General features: G+C 48.0%; 1 protein-coding gene across 11 annotated transcripts in view; it reads left to right on the forward strand.

The window, feature by feature from the left end:
• Nucleotides 1-21,271, forward strand: part of LOC137428021 (flavin-containing monooxygenase 5-like) — a 126,761-nt gene extending 105,490 nt beyond the window's left edge. For 4 of the 11 annotated variants that reach the window (XM_078777513.1, XM_078777512.1, XM_078777514.1 and 1 more), the window contains 3 exons: nt 8,419-8,491; nt 18,555-18,678; nt 20,551-21,271. In XM_078777513.1, coding sequence (XP_078633639.1) covers nt 8,419-8,491; nt 18,555-18,663 — 182 coding nt within the window. In that variant the 3' untranslated portion in view covers nt 18,664-18,678; nt 20,551-21,271. Of the gene's footprint in view, nt 1-3,418; nt 3,481-8,418; nt 8,492-18,554; nt 18,679-20,550 lie in introns of all 11 variants that reach the window. The other 7 variants (XM_078777510.1, XM_068117934.2, XM_078777511.1 and 4 more) reach the window with 2 other exon arrangements.
• Nucleotides 21,272-21,635: the final 364 nt, after the last annotated feature.

Raw genomic sequence — 21,635 nt, forward strand, 5'->3', positions numbered from 1 at the left:
ACATGTTCCACTTGTTTGACCAGTCTGTGATTTTGTCCAGGTCTTCAGAGAGTGAGGAGGCAGCAGACTGCCGATCTGAGGGAAGAGGAATGGAGCGGCAGAGAGTGGAGTCATCAGCAAAGAGATAGAGAGGATTTTCGAGAGAGTCAGAGAGATCATTGATGAAGACCAGAAAAAGCACGGGGCCCAGAACACTGCCTTGGGGAACTCCAGCCTGAACAGGAAGAGGAGATGAGAGAAACCCATTCAGGGCCACACGTTGACGACGACTAGAGAGGAAGTCCGCCAGCCATGCGTGGAGATTTCCATGGATACCAAAGGAGGAGAGTTTGGTGAGCAGAGCGGGGTGCCAGACCGTGTCGAAGGCACATGATATGTCGAGGGAGACAGCTCTAATTTCCTGTTTGGCATTGAGGACCTCCATCCATTGTTGAGACAGCAGAAGCAGCATGTCCAGAGTAGAGTGACCTGGTCTGAAACCAAATTGATGATCAGAGATCAAGCCATTGGAGAAGAGGAAAGATTTCATATCAGAAGCAATGATGGATTCCATGACTTTGCTGATAATTGGGAGAAGGCTGATTGGTCTGTAGTTGCTAGGATCTGTTTTTGCACCTTTTTTGTGCAAAGCGGTGATGTTGGCTGATTTCCAAGCAGATGGCAGTTGACCTTGAGCAAAAGAGAGGGTGAAGAGAACAGAGAGAGGGTGAGATAGAGCAGCAGAGCAGGATTTTAGGACCCGTGGGCTGATGCCGTCGGGTCCAGTTGCAGAATCAGAGTCGAGGGTTGACAGAAACTTTTCCACCTTGTCAGGAGGAAAGGACACGGAGTCCAGGAGCAGCAGGGTACGACTGGGTATGGTGGGTACAGAGAGGGATGGGTTTGGGACACAAGATTTAGAGGCAAACACAGAGTTGAGGCATTCAGCTTTTTCACGTGCGGAGTCAGCTGTGTAGCCGTTTGAGGTAAGGGAGGGGATGGAGGGGGAACAAACACCAGAAACGGATTTGACCAGACGCCACCAGGATTTGGAAGAGGGAGACAGATAAGAGAGTTCGGTCTTGAGAAATTGTTTGTTTTGTTATGATTTTTGGGGTAGAGTGATATATAGACCAGGTAGATCTGTGTAGGTATCATGCTCCGACTGTCGTGAAGAAGAAGAACCATCTCGATGTACCTAAGCAGGGACCTGTCTGGCCCGGATGTCGGATTAAATGTATATTCGTCCCTGTCACAAGGAGGCGTGGCTTCTTAACGAGATTAGGGCATAAAGCGAAATTATCCCTTGTAAGTCTTACCCTATGTGATCTATCCATTGTCCCGTATGGCAACGCACACAATCACGTGGAGTAGTTAGGCCCATTAGCATACACACAAATTAAATCCCCCCAACAATAAAACTTACCGGAACCCAGATGACGCGCTTTGGCTGAGAACCCCGACTTGGCAGACACACATTGCTCAGGCAGGCTGAGGCTACGCCCACCTCGCGAAGGATTGGTCGAAGGGTTTGATGGGGAGATCACACCATTGGACAAGACACCACCAATGGAGAGACGAGGCAGGATGAAGCTCGTGATTGTTCAAGGCAGGGGCAAGAAGCTGGCCACTGATTGGTGGAAAGAAGACACGAGGCAGGATGAAGGCCGCCGATTGGCAGAGGAAGGAAGAAGTGGTGATTGGCCAAGGGAGGGTCAAGAAGCTTCCTTCGGATTGGAGGACCTGAGAGGCAAGCAAGAAGTGATGCGCTGATTGAAGGAGAAGTGACGGGGATGTCACGAGCTGACGATAAAAGTTCAAGGAGACCGACATTTTCTCCTTCTTCTTCCTTTCTCGTTTTTGGATCCCTTCATGGTCGGACCTTTTTCCCTGCTGCCCTCGTGATTCCTCCACCTCGGCCTCTTGCCCTCATGCCTTCCTTCACCCTCGACCCTCTCTCCCTTCTGACCTGAGCGTTGGGTGCATCGCAGTGCCGTGCCGAATCCGTGAGGACATTACACGGCTGGGGAAGCGGGTTGCACGCCCGCTCGCTCACTTCGCTCGGGAGGCCTTGTCGAGGCCTAGTGAACGGGGGCGTGTCGAGGCCTTCTTCCCGCCTCCCGGCCTGACAATCTTTGACACACGTCAGCCAGATTGAGATAAGCCCACACACACCCACACGACGCGGTTCTTTTCGTAAATTCTCCCTTGTGTTTGTTTTCGACGTCTGGTGTGAGGGATCCCGATTTAGGACATTTATTTACCGACGCATTTCATTGTTCTCGGGTTCCGTTAATAAATCTATTCTTTTTGTCCATTCCATTCCGTTTTCGGTTTGAGTTATTACTTTGCAGGGTTGAAGGCTGCCGCACAGGACCGACCGATAGGTAAAAGCTTCCCGCTTCTTCTTTCTTCCTCCCGCGCGTATCTTACTATAACTCACCAAATGTCTGTCTGTCTGTCTGTTCGAAGGTAACGTAAAAACTGCTGAACCGATCGCAAATATATTTTGGGTGGATAATCCTGGGATCCCCAGGAGTAAAATAGGCTATTTAGTTTTCCCAATTTCAGCTTTAGTCGCCAGCATTCTCAGGTTTGGACTCCTGCATAACATTCGCGTTTGCATGACGTTCATTGTGACGTCTTCTTACGTCGAGCAACGGTACCCGCCCTATGGGCGGGGCTTCAATTGGGAGGCCCAAATGAAAAGGCTAAATATCGGAAATTGAAGCCTTTTTTTCTTTTAAACGATTTTTATAAACATCCGTCATGCGGAAACATCATGCGGGAGCAAGTATCAGCAGGATGTGGCAGTGTGGGAGTCCACATTTGCACCGATTGCTGCACCGTGTGCCGCACAAACGGCTGCACTGATCGCTGCACCATGTGCCACACAAACGACTGCACCGATCGCTGCACCGTGTGCCGCACTGACGACTGCACCGATCGCTGCACCGTGTGCCGCACTGACGACTGCACCGATCGCTGCACGGCTGCATCGATCGGATGTGGCATGAAGGAGGATCTGCACTCTGGCACGAAGGAGGATCAGATCTAACAGATCGCTGTCTCCATCGATCTTGCCAAGGCCGTAACACCTATTGGCTCAAAATCCTTTTAACTGTTGATTTGGTACAGTTACACGTATCGGGAATTTGGTACACGTATCGGGAGTACATACGACATAGCGATTCTGAACATGATTATCGATGACGATTCACGATCACGATCATCACGATCATAGTGTATCGATCACGATTTGAAAGACGATGGAATAATATTTACCGATATGAACAGTGATGTGGCTTTTATTGAAATTCTAAAGATACTGTTTAGATTTTGATGATTTGCGTGTGATATGATTTAACGAATGTTTATATGAATCGTTTAAAATAAAAAAAGCCTTCAATTTCTGATATTTTGCCATCGCCATGTCCAGATTCGCCACGGACCCACGATCGATGTTTCTCGACGTGAACGTACCCGTTTGTTTGCGAACAGGTACGTTTTTCATGGAAGTCCTTCACGAACTTGCTGTCCATGTCTGACGTGCGACTGAAGGTGCTCCAGGAATGTGGAATTTATTGGTTTAATGCTTTAGTATTCACCGTATCTGCATTGCCTGTTTGTTTCTGGCCTCCCACCCGTGCATAGCACGGGTATTTCTCTAGTATAGTGAAACTAGTGGGGTCACCCGTGGGAATCCCACGGGCATGGACGTGTGTGACATTTCGACATATTGAGTTAGATGCTGCACATTCATTTTTACAAAATGGGTCCTGACAATTCATCAGATCCAGAAATAGTGTAATGAACACAATTTATTTATTTCACATAATATGTGACCCCTCACTCCTCTCCACCTGACACTCTCCTCTCTCCAGCCTCATGCCTCTCCAATCCCACTCCTCCTCACACTCCTCTCCAACCCCTCACACTCCTCTCCAACCCCTCACACTCCTCTCCAACCCCTCACACTCCTCTCGAATCCCTCACACTCCTCTCGAATCCCTCACACTCCTCTCGAATCCCTCACACTCCTCTCCAATCTCTCACACCCCTCTCCAATCCCTCACACCCCTCTCCAATCCCTCACACTTCTCTCCAATCCCTCACACTCCTCTCCAACCCCTCACACTCCTCTCCAATCCCGCACACTCTTCTCCAACCTCTCACACTCCTCTCCAACCCCTCACACTCCTCTCCAACCCCTCACACTCCTCTCCAATCCCTCACACTCCTCTCCAATCCCTCACACTCCTCTCCAATCCCTCACACACCTCTCCAAACCCTCACACTCCTCTCCAATCCCTCACACCCCTCTCCAATCCCTCACACCCCTCTCCAATCCCTCACACTCCTCTCCAATCCCTCACACTCCTCTCCAATCCCTCACACTCCTCTCCAATCCCTCATACTCCCCTCCAATCACACCTCACTCGCCTCTCCAATCGCTCCTCACTCTCCAACCCCTCGCTCCTCTCCAACCCTTAGCTCCTCTCCAACCCCTCGCTCCTCTCCAACCCCTCGCTCCTCTCCAACCCCTCTCCAATACCTCCTCTCCAATACCTCCTCACACTCCTCTCCAATACCTCCTCACACTCCTCTCCAATCGTGCCTCACGACTCTCCAATCGCTCCTCACTCGCCTCTCCAATCGCTCCTCACTCGCCTCTCCAATCCCTCGCTCCTCTCCAACTCCTAGCTCCTCTCCAACCCCTCGCTCCTCTCCAACCCCTCGCGCCTCACTCAAACCCCTCGCTCCTCACTCAAACCCCCCGCTCCTCTCAAACTCCCCGCCCCTCTCCAACCCCCCGCTCCTCTCCAACCCCCGCTCCTCTCCAACCCCCGCTCCTCTCCAACCCCCGCTCCTCACCAATCCCTCGCTCCTCACCAATCCCTCGCTCCTCTCCAATCCCTCTCTCCTCTCCAACCCCTCTCTCCTCTCCAACCCCTCGCTCTTCACTCTCCAACCCCTTGATCCTCACTCTCCAACTCCCGCTCCTCTCCAACCCCTCGCTCCTCTCCAACCCCTCGCTCCTCTCCAACCCCTCGCTCCTCTCCAATCCCTCGCTCCTCTCCAACCCTTCGCTCCTCTCCAACCCCTTGCTCTTCTCCAACCCCTCGCTCTTCTCCAACCCCTCGCTCCTCTCCAACCCCTCGCTCCTCTCCAACTCCTCGTTCCTCTCCAACCTCTCGCTCCTCACCAACACCTCGCTCCTCTCCAACCCCTCGCTCCTCTCCAACCCCTCGCTCCTCTCCAACCCCTCGCTCCTCTCCAACCCCTCGCTCCTCTCCAACCCCTCGCTCCTCTCCAACCCCTCGCTCCTCTCCAACCCCTCGCTGGAATGAATGCCAATTTAAACAGGATCACCTTTACTTCCGTATAATAATGATGAATGAAATAATAATGAAGAAATATCTGCCGGCAATTTCCCGTCTGTGGCGATACGTGAACGAAGCTATGCCCCTCTCTCCACATTATTGTGACGACGTATAAATTAAATATTTAATCGTGACGATTGTCATCAAATGGAAAAGTCCGCCACAAATTTTTAATAAATCTCGCCATTTTCCCGTCTGCTATTTTAGGCGGTGTATAACCGACCATGCCGCGATTTTAAAAAAATATAGTGGGGTCACCCATGGGAATCCCACAGGCATGGATGTGTGTGACATTTCGACATATTGAGATGGATGCTGCACATTCATTTTTACAAAATGGTTACTGGCAATTCATCAGATCCAGGAATGGTGTAATGAACACAATTTATTTATTTCACATATGTGACCCCTCACTCCTCTCCACCTAACACTCTCCTCTCTCCACCCTCATGCCTCCTCACACTCCTATCCAATACCTCCTCACACTCCTCTCCAATACCTCCTCACACTCCTCTCCAACCCCTCACCCTCCTCTCCAACTCCTCACACTCCTCTCCAACCCCTCACACTCCTCTCCAACCCCTCACACGCCTCTCCAACCCCTCACACTACTCTCCAACCCCTCACACTCCTCTCCAACACCTCACACTCCTCTCCAACCCCTCACACTCCTCTCCAACCCCTCACACTCCCCCCAAAACCCCTCACACTCCTCCCAAAACCCCTCATACTCCTCTCCAAAACCCCTCACACTCCTCTCCAATCCCTCACACTCCTCTCCAATCCCCCACACCCCTCTCCAATCCCTCACACTCCTCTCCAATCCCTCACACTCCTCTCCAATCCCTTATACTCCCCTCCAATCGCGCCTCACTCTCCTCTCCAATCGCTCCTCATTCTCCTCTCCAATCATGCCTCACTCACCTCTCCAATCGCTCCTCACTTGCCTCTCCAATCTCTCCTCACTCTCCTCTCCAATTGGGCCTCACTCTCCAACCCCTCGCTCCTCTCCAACCCCTCTGCGATACCCCCTCACACTCCTCTCCAATCCCTCCTCACCAATTCCTCCTCAAACTCCTCTCCAATACCTCCTCACACTCCTCTCCAATACTGCCTCACACTCCTCTCCAATACCTCCTTACACTCCTCTCCAATACCTCATCACACTCCTCTCCAATACCTCCTCACACTCCTCTCCAATCGCTCGTCACTCGCCTCTCCAATCGCTCCTCACTCGCCTCTCCAATCACTCCTCACTCTCCTCTCCAATCGGCTTTTTCCCGTCTCGTTTCTCTCGTTTTTCGCCCGTCTCATTCGTTTTCTTGCTGCATCCTGTTCAAGTCTGCGTTCTTCATCGATCGTCTCATTCATTTTGGAAATGGAAGTTTCCACGCAACGTATGAATTGTCACGATCCTCAAGAGGAAGTGTCTCGTAATCATCAAATGACAAATGGCAAGTAAATTACATTGTGAAAATTAAAGATTTCAAATAAACCTATTTAAAGTGTATGCGCACATAACGAATAAAAAAAAACGAAGAAATATCTCTTGGTAATAATTTTCTGAAACATATTTTACTTCCGGATAATAATGTTGAATGAAATAAGAAAGAACGAAGATATATATGTCGTTTTTGTGCCGACTCTCATGAAAGGTAAAAGTAATATATCTTAACGGAAAAGAAAAAGCGAATTTATAATAAGTCGACATTTTCCCCGACTGTTATTTTAGGCGGTGTATTTTCATGTGTCATCGTGGCGCAAATTTAAAAATATATCTCGGCAATTTCCCGTGTGTGCGTGAATGTTCGCAATTATTTCTGACCCCGATTCTAAAACCATCGATAAAAAATAAATCAGAGGGTGAATTCGAGATAAAATCGTCAGGGTGACTCAATGAATGGGCTTTATTTTACAGGCCTTTGAGAAATCATTTCGTTCTATAAACAGAAACGTTCATGGGATTCTCTTCCCGTTTTTTTCAACCGAGTCTAAAACTATGTTAGCGACTGTTAAAAATGAAATGATATATCGAATTAGAGTTGAAATAAACCTGCGTGAGAGAGAAAGACAGCACGGGCCTAACTAAACAGGCCTCAAAGCTATTCGAGTTAATAAAATGGTGGATATTTGTTTACATGAAGCCTCTCCAAGAATGGGTGGAGCTACTCTGTAAACGGAGTAAGCCACACCCCCGGACAGACAGACAGACAGACAGAATCACCGTAGCCTATTATAATATAGATTCGCTATTGAATAACGCCTCGAATAACGCTCGATTTGCTATACGTGATTCCCCGGTATTCACCGAGGGGAATCACACGACAGTATAGTTTGAGACAAGAAAGCAAATATCAAAGAAAATATATGGATCCACTTTGACCCCCGGTAGACCCCCTTCCACCCCGATTTTCTTTAATGTTGCGAACAAACTTGAGTGGCAACACACCAAATATAATTTGTGCCAAGTTTGGTCACAATCCCATCAGCGGTTTCCGAGAAGAAGTTGCAAGTGTTTACGGACTGACTGACAGACGACACCGATCCCATTACCCCCTGGAACTTCGTTCCATGTGAGCTAGAAAGCACATCTCGTGGATAGGTACATAAAGACGGCTGTGATACATCACGTGCAGTTAGGTCGTGGATGTAAAATATCTCAGTGTTTGTTGATTCGTTGGCCAAAGGTCATGTTTGGAAATGGTGGTATCATTCGCAATTCATGTACAGCAGGTGAGAGTGTTAGGGTGTGGAATTGCACAGGTGTCTTAGGCCAAGCAACCGTTATGCTCGTTTAACACCTTGTGAATTGAAACATGTGTTTGAGAGAAATATTGGAAGTGTTCATGGATAAAGTGTTGTTACCCACGCAATTCATCACAGGCCTTCTGCCTTGAGGTACTTCACCAATTCCTTCTTTTACTAACCAGACCTTCACTGTTAGACTACTTTGTCGCAATGGAGATCATATAGTACGCCTCCAAGGGCAGACTGTACCTGTATTGTTAGATGTTAAGGATATTTGTTCAACGTTTTGATTTTTGTTCTTTTACAGGCCTGATATCCTTGCCAGACGAAGCAGAAATGCTGAAGGAGATTTCCCAAGAGCAAGAGATATATTCACACAAGTACGTTCACCAGAATGAATGAATGTATCGTCATTGCAAGGTGTGTGTGACCCTTCAATCACCAGCCCGTGCACATGGGACCAACCTGCTGACAACCGTGCAATAACTGACAACCGTGCCAAATTCAAAACCAGAAGCGGCAAATGCATTCTCACACTTTCAAGGCATCAGACACAAACAACGGTGACCTTGTAAGCAGAAGGCAAATAGCTTGGTGAGCAGAGCGACCTGAATTCTCAAAAAGGCATCAGACACAAATCAACGTGGCCGAAAAAGCAGTCGGAAAAGAGATTGGTGAGCAGAGCAGCCTGAAGTCTCTTAAAGGCATCAGACACAAATCAAGGTGGCCTTGTAAGCAGTAGCATAAGAGCTTGGTGAGCAGAGCAGCTTGAGTTCTCTGAAAGGCATCAGACACAAACAAAACAAGGTGGCCTTGTAAGCAGTAGGAAAAGAGCTTGGAGAGCAGGATGCCGGCCTAAAGTCTCTTAAAGGCATCAGACACAAATAAAGGTGGCCTTGTAAGCATTAGGCAAAGAGATTGGTGAGCAGAGCGACCTGAAGTCTCTTAAAGGCATCAGACACAAATCAAGGTGACCTTGTAAGCAGGAGGAAAAGAGCTTGGTGAGCATAGGAGCCTGAGGTCTCTTAAATGCATTGGACACAAATAAAGGGGACCTTGTAAGCAGTAGCAAAAGAGCTAGGTGAGCAGACCGGCCTGAAGTCTCTTAAAGGCATCAGACACAAATCAAGGTGGCCTTGTCAGCAGAAGGAAAAGGGCTTGGTGAGCAGACCGGCCTGAAGTCTCTTAAAGGCATCAGACACAAATCAAGGTGACCTTGTAAGCAGGAGGAAAAGAGCTTGGTGAGCATAGGAGCCTGAGGTCTCTTAAATGCACTGGACACAAATAAAGGGGACCTTGTAAGCAGTAGGAAAAGAGCTTGGTGAGGAGAGCGACCTGAATTCTCTTAAAGGCATCAGACACAAATCAAGGTGACCTTGTAAGCAGGAGGAAAAGAGCTTGGTGAGCAGAGCAGGATGCTGGCCTGAAGTCTCTTAAAGGCGTTAAACACAAATAAAGGTGGCCTTGTAAGCAGTAAGCAAAGAGCTTGGTGAGCAGAGCAGGGTGCTGGCCTGAAGTCTCTGAAAGGCATCAGACACAAATCAAGGTGGCCTTGTAAGCAGTCGGAAAACAGCTTGGTGAGCAGAGCAGGATGCCGGCCTGAAGTCTCTCAAAGGTGTCAGACACAAATCAAGGTGGCCTTGTAAGCAGGAGGAAAAGAGCTTGGTGAGCAGAGCAGGATGCTGGCCTGAAGTCTCTCAAAGGTGTCATACACAAATCCACGTGGCCTTGTAAGCAGGAGGAAAAGAGCTTGGTGAGCAGAACTGCCTGAAGTCTCTCAAAGGCATCAGACACAAATCAACGTGGCCTTGTAAGCAGTAGGAAAAGAGATTGGTGAGCAGAGCAGCCTGAAATATATTTTAGGCATCAGACACAAATCAAGGTGTCCTTGTAAGCAGTCAGAAAAGAGCTTGGTGAGCAGAGCAGCTTGAGTTCTCTTAAAGGTATAAGACACAAATCAAGGTGGCCTTGCAAGCAGTCGGAAAAGAGCTTGGAGAGCAGAGCTGGATGCCGGCCTAAAGTCTCTAAAGGCATCAGACACAAATCAAGGTGACCTTGTAAGCACTGGGCAAAGTGCTTGGTAAGCAGAGCGACTTGAATTCTCTTAAAGCCATCAGACAAAAATCGAGGTGACCTTGTAAGCAGTCGGAAAAGAGCTTGGTGAGCAGACCGGCCTGAAGTCTCTTAAAAGCATCAGACACAAATCAAGGTGACATTGTAAGCAGTAGGAAAAGAGCTTGGTGAGCAGAGCGACTTGAATTCTCTTAAAGCCATCAGACAAAAATCGAGGTGACCTTGTAAGCAGTCGGAAAAGAGCTTAGAGATCAGAGCAGGATGTGGGCCTGAAGTCTCTTGAAGGTGTTAAACACAATAAAGGTGACCTTGTAAGCAGTAGGCAAAGAGCTTCGTGAGAAGAGCGACCTGAAGTCTCTCAAAGCCATCAGACACAAATAAAGGCGGCCTTGTAAGCAGTAGGAAAAGAGCTTGGTGAGCAGACCGGCCTGAAGACTCTTAAAAGCATCAGACACAAATCAAGGTGACATTGTAAGCAGTAGGAAAAGAGCTTGGTGAGCAGAGCGACTTGAATTCTCTTAAAGACATCAGACAAAAATCGAGGTGACCTTGTGAGCAATAGGAAAAGAGCTTGGTGAGCAGACCGGCCTGAAGTCTCTTAAAAGCATCAGACACAAATCAAGGTGACATTGTAAGCAGTAGGAAAAGAGCTTGGTGAGCAGACCGGCCTGAAGTCTCTTAAAAGCATCAGACACAAATCAAGGTGACATTGTAAGCAGTAGGCAAAGAGCTTGGTGAGCAGAGCGGCCTGAAGACTCTTAAACAACAACAACAACAACATGCATTTTAAAGGCCATTTTCCCTGCTTGAGCCGGGGTTAGCCTTGTGGTCCCCATGACAATCTTATCCATTTTGCCCTATTTTATGCATCTCTCCTTGTTAACCCCCTTGCCCGCATTTCTTCTTCCACCATCTTTAGCCAAGTCTTTCTTGGTCTTCCCCATCCTCGACTTCCTTCTACATTCATTTCCATCACTCTTCTCAACCAGTCACTTTCATCCTTCCTCAACACATGACCAAACCATCTCAACCTGTTCCTCTTCACAGCATCAATCACAGGCGCTATTCCCATCATCTTTCGCAATTCATCATTTGTCTTCCTCTCTCTCAACGATACTCCGCACATCCACCGAACCATTCGCATTTCCACCCTTTCCAGCCTTCGTTGCTGCTCCACATTCATGACCCATGTCTCGCTCCCATAAATCATAACACTTCTCACACATGCAGCATACACCTTTCCCTTCAGCTTCAACGACACTCCCCTCACCATCAGCACGCCACTCAGTTCCCGAAACTTCTTCCATGCACATCTCACTCGAGCAACCGTTGCCAAATCTGATCCACCTTCTCCATTCAGCATGTCTCCGAGGTAGCAAAATGTTTTCACACCTTCCAGCTTCACGCCATCTCCAAGATCCAACTCAACATTTCCTCCATCTGCAGCTCCCTCTGTGCACACCTTACATTTGAATGGAGTTCACTCCGACACCCTTCCTACACACAGCACAGGGCCACTTCCCAGTTCTTTCCACCTCACCACATGCTTTACCACTTGCCATCACCTTCGTCTTTCCGATATTCACCTTCAGACCTTTTGTCTCCATACATTCCTTCCACGTGTTCATATTTTCCTTCAGTCCATCCATACTTTCCGCAATCAACACCAGATCATCTGCATACAACAACTCCCACGGTAAACCCTCCTTTACGTTCTGAGCCAGCACCTCCATCACAGCTACAAATAGTAGTGGACTTAGTACCGACCCCTGATGCACTCCCACCTTCACCTCAAACTCACCACTGTTCCCGTCCTTCGTCCTTACAGCTGTGCGCGCTCTTTTGTACATTGCCATCACTACTCTGATCAACCATTCCTCCACTCCTAACTTCCTCAATGCCCATGTCAATACTTTGCGTGGAACCCTATTGAATGCTTTCTCCAGATCAACAAACCCAAGAAACAACTTCTTCCTCTTCTCCATGTACTTCTCGTGCAACTGCCTCACAATGAAAAGCACGTCTGTCCTTCCTCTTCCTGGCATGAATCCAAACTGCATTTCGTCGATCTTCACTTTCTTCCTTATCCTCCTCTCCAACACCCTTTCCAATACCTTCATTCCATGCTCCAATAACTTTATCGCTCAGTACGAGCCACACTCCAGAGGGTCACCTTTCCCCTTGTATAGAGGGACGAGGATACTCAGTTCCCAATCCACTGGAATGCGGCCTTCTTTCACCACCAGATTACAGATCTCTGTCATTCTCTTCACACCCCAACTTCCTGCTGCATTCAACATATCTCCCACAACTCCCGTCGGCCCTCCCGCTTTTCTACCCTTCATTGCTTTTATCGCTTCCTCAACTTCCTTCTCAGTTATCTTCTCTGCCGGTCCTAAAACTGGGTTACTCTCTATGTTGCCATCCCATTCATTCTCTGTATTCAACAGCATTTCCATATATCTTTTCCATCTTCCTTTAATTCCATCTGGGCCGACAACGATTTGTCCCACTTCATCCTTCAAGCAACTCACCCCCATCACATCACACCTCTCTTTCGCTATCTGCTTTGCAATCCTGAATACTGCTTTCTGACCCTCATCCGAATCCAAGCGTTCTCCGAACATTTTCCTACATGCCTCCTGCGCCTTTGCTACCTCTTTCTTTGCAGCCTTCCTGGCTGCCTTATAACTTTCAGGCTCTGCTGTTTCTGCTCCCGTACCCTTCGCCTTCTGCCACTCCTTGAACTTCTTCCTCTTCTCGTCAATCCTCTTTCCAACTTCATCATCCCACCACCATGTTTCCGAGTGCCTCGGTGGTCCTTTTGTCCATCCACATACCTCACCAACGGCTCCCAACAGACTAGCTTTCATCGACATCCAACCACTTTCAAGCTCAACCACATCATCCTCGACCCTACTCAGCCTCTCTTTTAATGCCTCCCTTACTGTCACCTCTTTCAACCTCCACACCTTCATTCTCGGTTGGTACTTCATCCGCCGAGCTGTCCTCGCACCTTTCACCCTTACGTCGCAGACAACCAAGTGGTGCTGTGAAACAGCCTCCTCCCCCGGGATCACCTTTGTGTCCTGGAGGTGCCCCCTATCTCGCCTACGCACCATCAGGTAGTCAACGGTTGTCGTCGACCCACCTGACGTGTATGTAACAAGCTTATTATCCCCTTTGTGGAACTGAGTACTACAAATCAACAAATCAGCTCCATCAGCAAACTCCAAAATCCTTTCACCTTCTCCATTTCTCACACCATATCCGTAACCCCCATGAACTCCGTCAAAACCATCCATACTCCTTCCCACATGTCCATTTAGGTCTCCTCCTACCACAACAACTTCCTCATCTTTCACGTTTTCCATCAGCTTCTCTATCGCACACCAGAACTTGTCCTTTTCTTCATCGCTTCGACCAACCTGCGGAGCATATCCCGAGATGACGTTCACCAAGAGCTTTCCAATCATCATTTTCACCATCATCAACCTATCACTCACTCTCGCACACTCACCACACTGTCTACAAACTCCTCAGAAAACAGGACACTAACACCATTCACGCCCTCCGGACACCCTTGCCACACAAACTTGTATTTCTGTCCCTGCCTACCCTTCACCATTCTCACACCACTTCCCTTCCATCCCGTCTCCTGCACACAACATATGTCCACTCTTCTTCTGACCAATACTTCCACCACTTCTCCTGATCTCCCTGTCATTGTCCCTACATTCCATGTCCCAAACCTCAGGAACCGATCTCCACTTCGGGCTGTACCCTGCCCATATGTACTTGTAATTGTCATGGTTCCCTTTTTGAGGCAATGTTTTTTTTTTCATGGCCGGATGCCCTTCCTGACGCCAACCCTCTTAGTCGTCTTTTACGACACGCAGGGATACGGTGTACCTATTCTTATCCAGGGTATACACCGGGAAGTCTCTTAAAGGCATCAGACACAAATCAAGGTGGCCTTATAAGCAGTCGGACAAGAGCTTGGTGAGCAGAGCGGCCTGAAGTCTATTAAAGGCATCAGACACAAATCAAGGTGGCCTTGTAAGCAGAAGGCAAATAGCTTGGTGAGCAGAGAGGCATGAATTCTCTCAAAGGCATCAGACACAAATCAAGGTGGCCTTGTAAGCAGCAGGAAAAGAGCTTGGTGAGCAGAGCAGCTTGACTTCTCTGAAAGGCATCAGACACAAATAAAGGCGACCTTGTAAGCAGAAGGAAAATAGCTTGGTAAGCAGAGCAATCTGAAGTCTCTTAAAGGCATCAGACACAAATCAAGGTGACCTTGCAAGCAGTAGGCAAAGAGCTTGGTAAGCAGAGCGACTTGAAGTCTCTTAAAGCCATCAGACAAAAATAGAGGTGACCTTGTAAGCAGTAGGAAAAGAGCTTGGAGATCAGATCAGGATGTGGGCTTGAAGTCTCTTAAAGGTATCACAAAAAATCAAGGTGAAATTGTAAGCAGTAGGAAAAGAGCTTGGAGAGCAGAGCAGGATACGGGCCTGAAGTCTCTTAAATGCATCAGACACAAATCAAGGTGACATTGTAAGCAGTAGGCATAGAGCTTGGTGAGCAGAGCGACTTGAAGTCTCTCAAAGCCATCAGGTACAAATCAAGGTGACCTTGTAAGCAGTAGGAAAAGAGCTTGGAGAGCAGAGCAGGATGCGGGCCTGAAGTCTCTTAAAGGTGTTAAACACAAATAAAGGTGGCCTTGTAAGCAGTAGGCAAAGAGCTTGGTGAGCAGAGCAGGTGCTGGCCTGAAGTCTCTGAAAGGCATCAGACACAAATCAAGGTGGCCTTTTAAGCAGTAGGAAAACAGCTTGGTGAGCAGAGCAGGATGCCGGCCTGAAGTCTCTCAAATGTGTCAGACACAAATAAAGGTGACCTTGTAAGCAGTAGGAAAAGAGTTTGGTGAGCAGAGCAGGATGCTGACCTGAAGTCTCTTCAAGGCATCAGACACAAATCCACGTGGCCTTGTAAGTCGGAGGAAAAGAGCTTGGTGAGCAGAGCGGCCTGAAGTCTCTTAAAGGCATCAGACACAAATCAAGGTGGCCTTGTAAGCAGGAGGAAAACAGCTTGGTGAGCAGAGCGGCCTGAAGTCTCTTAAAGGCATCAGACACAAATCCACGTGGTCTTGTAAGTAGTAGGAAAAGAGCTTGGTGAGCAGAGCGGCCTGAAGTCTCTTAAAGGCATCAGACACAAATCAAGGTGGCCTTATAAGCAGTCTGCAAAGAGCTTGGTGAGCAGAGCAGGATGCCGGCCTGAAGTCTCTTAAAGGCATCATACACAAATCCACGTGGCCTTGTAAGCAGGAGGAAAAGGGCTTGGTGAGCAGAACTGCCTGAAGTCTCTCAAAGGCATCAGACACAAATCAACGTGGCCTTGTAAGCAGTAGGAAAAGAGATTGGTGAGCAGAGCAGCCTGAAATATATTTTAGGCATCAGACACAAATCAAGGTGTCCTTGTAAGCAGTCAGAAAAGAGCTTGGTGAGCAGAGCAGGATGCCGGCCTAAAGTCTCTAAAGGCATCAGACACAAATAAAGGTGACCTTGTAAGCACTGGGCAAAGTGCTTGGTAAGCAGAACGACCTGCAGTCTCTTAAAGGCATCAGACACAAATAAAGGCGGCCTTGTGAGCAGTAGGAAAAGAGCTTGGTGAGCAGAGCGACTTGAATTCTCTTCAAGCCATCAGACAAAAATCGAGGTGACCTTGTAAGCAGTCGGAAAAGAGCTTGGAGAACAGAGCAGGATGCGGGCCTGAAGTCTCTTGAAGGTGTTAAACACAATAAAGGTGACCTTGTAAGCAGTAGGCAAAGAGCTTGGTGAGCAGAGCAGGATGCCGGCCTGAAGTCTCTAAAAGGCATCAGACACAAATCAAGGTTGCCTTGTAAGCAGGAGGAAAAGAGCTTGGTGAGCAGAGCAGGATGCTGGCCTGAAGTCTCTAAAAGGCATCAGACACAAATCAAGGTGGCCTTGTAAGCATTAGGCAAAGAGATTGGTGAGCAGAGAGACTTGAAGTCTCTTAAAGCCATCAGACAAAAATAGAGGTGAGCTTGTAAGCAGTAGGAAAAGAGCTTGGATATCAGATCAGGGTGCGGGCTTGAAGTCTCTTAAAGGTATCACAAAAAATCAAGGTGACATTGTAAGCAGTAGGAAAAGAGCTTGGAGAGCAGAGCAGGATACGGGCCTGAAGTCTCTTAAAGGTGTCAGACACAAATAAAGGTGACCTTGTAAGCAGTAGGAAAAGAGCTTGGTGAGCAGAGCAGGATGCTGGCCTGAAGTCTCTTAAAGGCATCAGACACAAATCAAGGTGACCTTGTAAGTATTAGGCAAAGAGATTGGTGAGCAGAGCGACTTGAAGTCTCTTAAAGCCATCAGACAAAAATCGAGGTGACCTTGTAAGCAGTAGGAAAAGAGCTTGGTGAGCAGACCGGCCTGAATTCTCTTAAATGCATCAGACACAAATCAAGGTGACATTGTAAGCAGTAGGCATAGAGCTTGGTGAGCAGAGCGACTTGAAGTCTCTCAAAGCCATCAGGTACAAATCAAGGTGACCTTGTAAGCAGTAGGAAAAGAGCTTGGAGAGCAGAGCAGGATACGGGCCTGAAGTCTCTTAAAGGTGTTAAACACAAATAAAGGTGGCCTTGTAAGCAGTGGGCAAAGAGCTTGGTGAGCAGAGCAGGGTGCTGGCCTGAAGTCTCTGAAAGGCATCAGACACAAATCAAGGTGGCCTTGTAAGCAGAAGGAAAACAGCTTGGTGAGCAGAGCGGCCTGAAGTCTCTTAAAGGCATCAGACACAAATCAAGTTGGCCTTGTAAGCCTTCGGCAAAGATCTTGGTGAGCAGAGCAGGATGCCGGCTTGAAGTCTATTAAAGGTGTCAGACACAAATAAAGGTGACCTTGTAAGCAGTAGGAAAAGAGCTTGGTGAGCAGAGTGGCCTGAAATATCTTTAAGGCATCAGACACAAAACAAGGTGACATTGTAAGCAGTAGGCATAGAGCTTGGTGAGCAGAGCGACTTGAAGTCTCTTAAAGCCATCAGGTACAAATCAAGGTGACCTTGTGAGCAGTAGGAAAAGAGCTTGGTGAGCAGAGAAGGGTGCTGGCCTGAAGTCTCTGAAAGGCATCAGACACAAATCAAGGTGGCCTTGTAAGCATTAGGAAAACAGCTTGGTGATCAGAGCGGCCTGAAGTCTATTAAAGGCATCAGACACAAATCAAGGTGACCTTGTGAGCAGTAAGAAAAGAGCTTGGTGAGTAGAGCAGCCTGAGGTCTATTAAAGGCATCAGACACAAATCAAGGTGACCTTGTAAGCAGGAGGAAAGGATCTTGGTGAACATAGAAGAAAGCCGGCCTGAAGTTTTGAGATATGTCCGAGGAGACGGTTCTGACCTCTTGACTGAGATTGAGGGCCTCCAGACATTGCTGATGAGAGAGGAGCAGAATGATGTCCAGAGATGAGTGACCAGGAAGGAATCTAAACCAATCAGGCTGTAATAAAACAGGAAGTAATTTGTGTTAGCAGCAATGATGTATTCCATGACTTCATTTTAATTTTAGCTTGGTTGCTTCTGGTTGATATCATCTGTTTCTGCACCTTTCTTGTGGAAGGATGTGATGATTTCCTTGTGCAAACCTTAAGTAACGATGTAATGTTGTTTTCAGTTGGGTCAGGCTGGGTTTAAGGGTAGAGGAGTACCAGGCGAAACCCGAATCCTGTATCAGTTCCTCCTGCTGACTCCATCTTTGTCTATCCAGGTTCCTCCTGATGACTCCATCTTTGTCTATCCAGATTCCTCCTGATGACTCAATCTTTGTCTATCCAGATTCCTCCTGATGACTCAATCTTTGTCTATCCAGGTTCCGCATGATCACTCCATCTTTGTCTATCCAGGTTACTCCTGATGACTACATCTTTGTCTATTCAGGTTGCCCCTGATGACCGCATCTTTGTATGTCCAGGTTCCTCCTGATACCCCATCTTTGTCTATCCAGGTTCCTCATGGCACCCCCATCTTTGTCTATCCAGGTTCCTCCTGATACTCCATATTTGTCGATCCAGGTTCCTTCTGATACTCCATCTTTGTGTATCTAGTTTCATACTGATACTCCATCTTTGTGTATCCAGGTTCCTACTGATACTCCATCTTTGTCTATCCAGGTTCCTCCTGATACTCCATCTTTGTCTATCCAGGTTCCTCCTGATGACTACATCTTTGTCTGTTCAGTTTCCTCCTGATGACCCCATCTTTGTCTATCCAGGTTTCTCCTGATACCCCATCTTTGTCTGTCCAGGTTCGTCCTGATATTCCATATTTGTCTATCCAGGTTCCTTCTGATACTCCATCTTTGTCTATCCAGGTTGCTCCTGATCACTCCATCTTCATCTATCCAGGTTCCTCCTGATGACCATCTTTGTCTCGCCACGTTCCTCCTGATGCTCCAATGCTGTATTTGGTCAGTTATTTGATTCACTCTTGAGAAAGTAAGTTGCTTCGCCGAAACTTTCTGACCACAGGATTAATTGGCCTTGTGCCAGGAGGATGGATAGGATTGCGCCGCAGACAGGATGGGATAAACCGGTACATGAGAGAGATTTAGCTTTTGTGAAAGTATTCCTGGAGGAACCATTATCAGATGCTGTGGAGGAGGTGGCCAAATCCTTTTGGGAGAGGGGAGGTCGCAGTCCCTGCCAGACAGCCTCTGCAAGCAGACATATTCAGCGGCATAGACGTTGCGTCGTCTCAATAGTCACATTGGCAAAAGAGCAAAAGAGCTGTGTGTACCAACCAGAAAATGTATTTACATTTTCAAATATTTTATTTTTTAAATTTAGATTTTTTTTTTTTTTTTACCATCTTTCCATTGTTTACATTTTTGAATTAGTCGATGTCCTTGGTGTTGGTGTTGTACACCATCTCCAGAATGGGAAGGGGCCTGTCAACATGGAAAAGAGAGCAGCAAGTGAGAGACACAAACGAATGGAAGTAATCCTGTAAGAGAAACATTTTGATGACGTATACAATGAATAATGTCCAGAGCTGCAGCAGGAAACCGAATGGAAGGACATCAAATGCTGTATATGAATGGAGACCTCAAATATTGGTGGACCACCATCTTCGAGAAGGAGGGGTGATGAGCATTAAGAGGGGTGAGGAGCATGAAGAGGAGTGAGGAGCATGAAGAGGGGGTGAGGAGCATGAAGAGGGGTGAGGAGCATGAAGAGGAGTGAGGAGCATGAAGAGGGGTGAGGAGCATGAAGGGGTGGTGAGGAGCATGAAGGGGCGGTGAGGAGCATGAAGGGGCGGTGGGGCATAGGGTGGGGCAATGAGGCGTGGGGTGGTGGGACGCTTGTTGTGGCAGAGGGGCATTTGCTACGGGGGAGGAGCTTTAGTTGTGGTAGCGGAACGTTAGACTGGTGGTGGAGATTTAACTGTGGTGTGGGTGGGGAGGGGTAAGTTGGGACGGTCGGGCTTTGTGGCATTTTGTGTAGTGGCAGGCCTTCAGAACATTTTATGGGGCAGTGGGGTTAGGGGCACGTGTTGGGGCGGTATGGCACGTGTTGGGGCGGTAGGGCACGTGTTGGGGTGGTAGGGCACGTGTTGGGGAGGCAAGGCACGTGTTGGGGAGGGAGGGCACGTGTTGGGGAGACAGGGCGTGTGTTGGGGAGGGAGGGCACGTGTTGGGGAGACAGGGCGTGTGTTGGGGAGGCAGGGCACCTGTTGTGGAGGCAGGGCACGTGTTGGGGAGGCAGGGCACGTGTTGGGGAGGCAGGGCACGTGTTGGGGAGGCAGGGCACGTGTTGGGGAGGCAGGGCACGTGTTGGGGAGGCAGGGCGTGTGTTGCGAAGGCAGGGCACGTGTTGCGAAGGCAGGGCACGTGTTGGGGAGGTAGGGCACGTGTTGGGGAGGTAGGGCACGTGTTGGGGAGGCAGGGCACGTTTTGGGGCTGAGCTCTAGAAGACCTGCAGCTATCAATGTGATATGTGGACCGCACCCACACAACTTACTTCCTGTGTATCCATTTAAAAATGTTTTGCAGAAGTTATCTGACAGTATTGCAATACAAATCTATTTTGCATAATTCGTTGTCAAATGTTTACCAAGGACATTTTAAATGAGTAAATTCCAAGTGTATCAACTGTTAACATGAATTTGGTTTGACACTTACAAAAGTGGGAGATCTGGCAATTCCTTTTGTTCAAAGCAGTTTAAAAAGAAACAAAAGCACGTCACTAGGGCCGTGGCAGTGCGCCGATTGGTCCGCATATGGCTCGCTGGCCGTCGGATGAAGAGCATTGATTTAACATCTGATTGAAGACTTGTATTCTAAGGTGATTTTTTTTCTCCTACATTAGGTTCCCAAACTTGAAGCGACATACCATTGAGATTGAAGATTGCCCTGCTTACACGGATGACCTCGCCAGTAAGATTGGAGTAAGGCCACGCTTACTGCCTCTGTTTCTGAAAGACCCAGGCCTGGCATTAAAGATCTTCTTTGGACCTCTTACCAACTACCAATTCAGACTGCAGGGTCCTGGACGCTGGGAAGGGGCAGCCCAGGCCATCCGCACCCAGAATCATCGTGTAATGGTTCCTTTCCCGGGAGGTTCCGTCACATGTTCCAACACACAAGGTTTCGGCCTAGTGAACCTGATCGTTTCTCTGGTGCTGTTGGCCGGCTGCTGCTTGGTGGTTTGGTTTCAAACTTCTTGAGATGCCAAAGAGTTGGAAGTTTTGCTTTTATAAATTTGTTCGAAACAGGAAACAGATGTATGTGTCGTACAGATGTTGTGCAATGTTTTTTCCGAATGTTTGGTATCAATGGTTGGATTCATTTTGGGGACCGGTATATTGGAATATGAATAAAGGTTTACTTTCATGCTGTTATGCATTCGTTAATACTGATGTATGAAATAACTCAGATTACTACCCTTCAAATCCCTCGTGGATGTGTTCGGGAATGTTAAAGGACTCAGGAGGCTCCGATATGACCAAACAGCTTTTACAAAAGCAAAGCTTTATTAACTAATAATTCACTTGTTTCAATATAATAAAGAACTACAATACAATAACGAATTTGGTAATTCAAGTCGTTGGTTCTTCTTCTTCGGTCTTCTGCGCTGTCCTTGCTCCGTACTCGTTCGTTCCGTTGGGCAGAGATTCTGATGACAAGTGTGTTGACTCAAAGTATGTTCTCGTTTATATGGGCACTGCCGCGCTAATCCTCTCTCCGCTAAATGCTCCGAGGTCATCCACGCTCGCCCCCCTGCTGGGGAGTTTCTTCACCCTCTTTGCATCCCGATGTCCAAAACAATAGTACGGGCTTGGGAATGTGTGTTAGCCTGGGGTCGTGACAAGGTGAACAAAGAACTCCCAGGTTCCATGTTCTGAGATACATTCCTGACATTCTTACGAACCACCTGGACTACCTGCTCCGTTA

Source organism: Myxine glutinosa, chromosome 5 (genome assembly GCF_964187855.1).
Source record: "Myxine glutinosa chromosome 5, kmMyxGlut1.1, whole genome shotgun sequence".
Taxonomy (NCBI): domain Eukaryota; kingdom Metazoa; phylum Chordata; class Myxini; order Myxiniformes; family Myxinidae; genus Myxine; species Myxine glutinosa.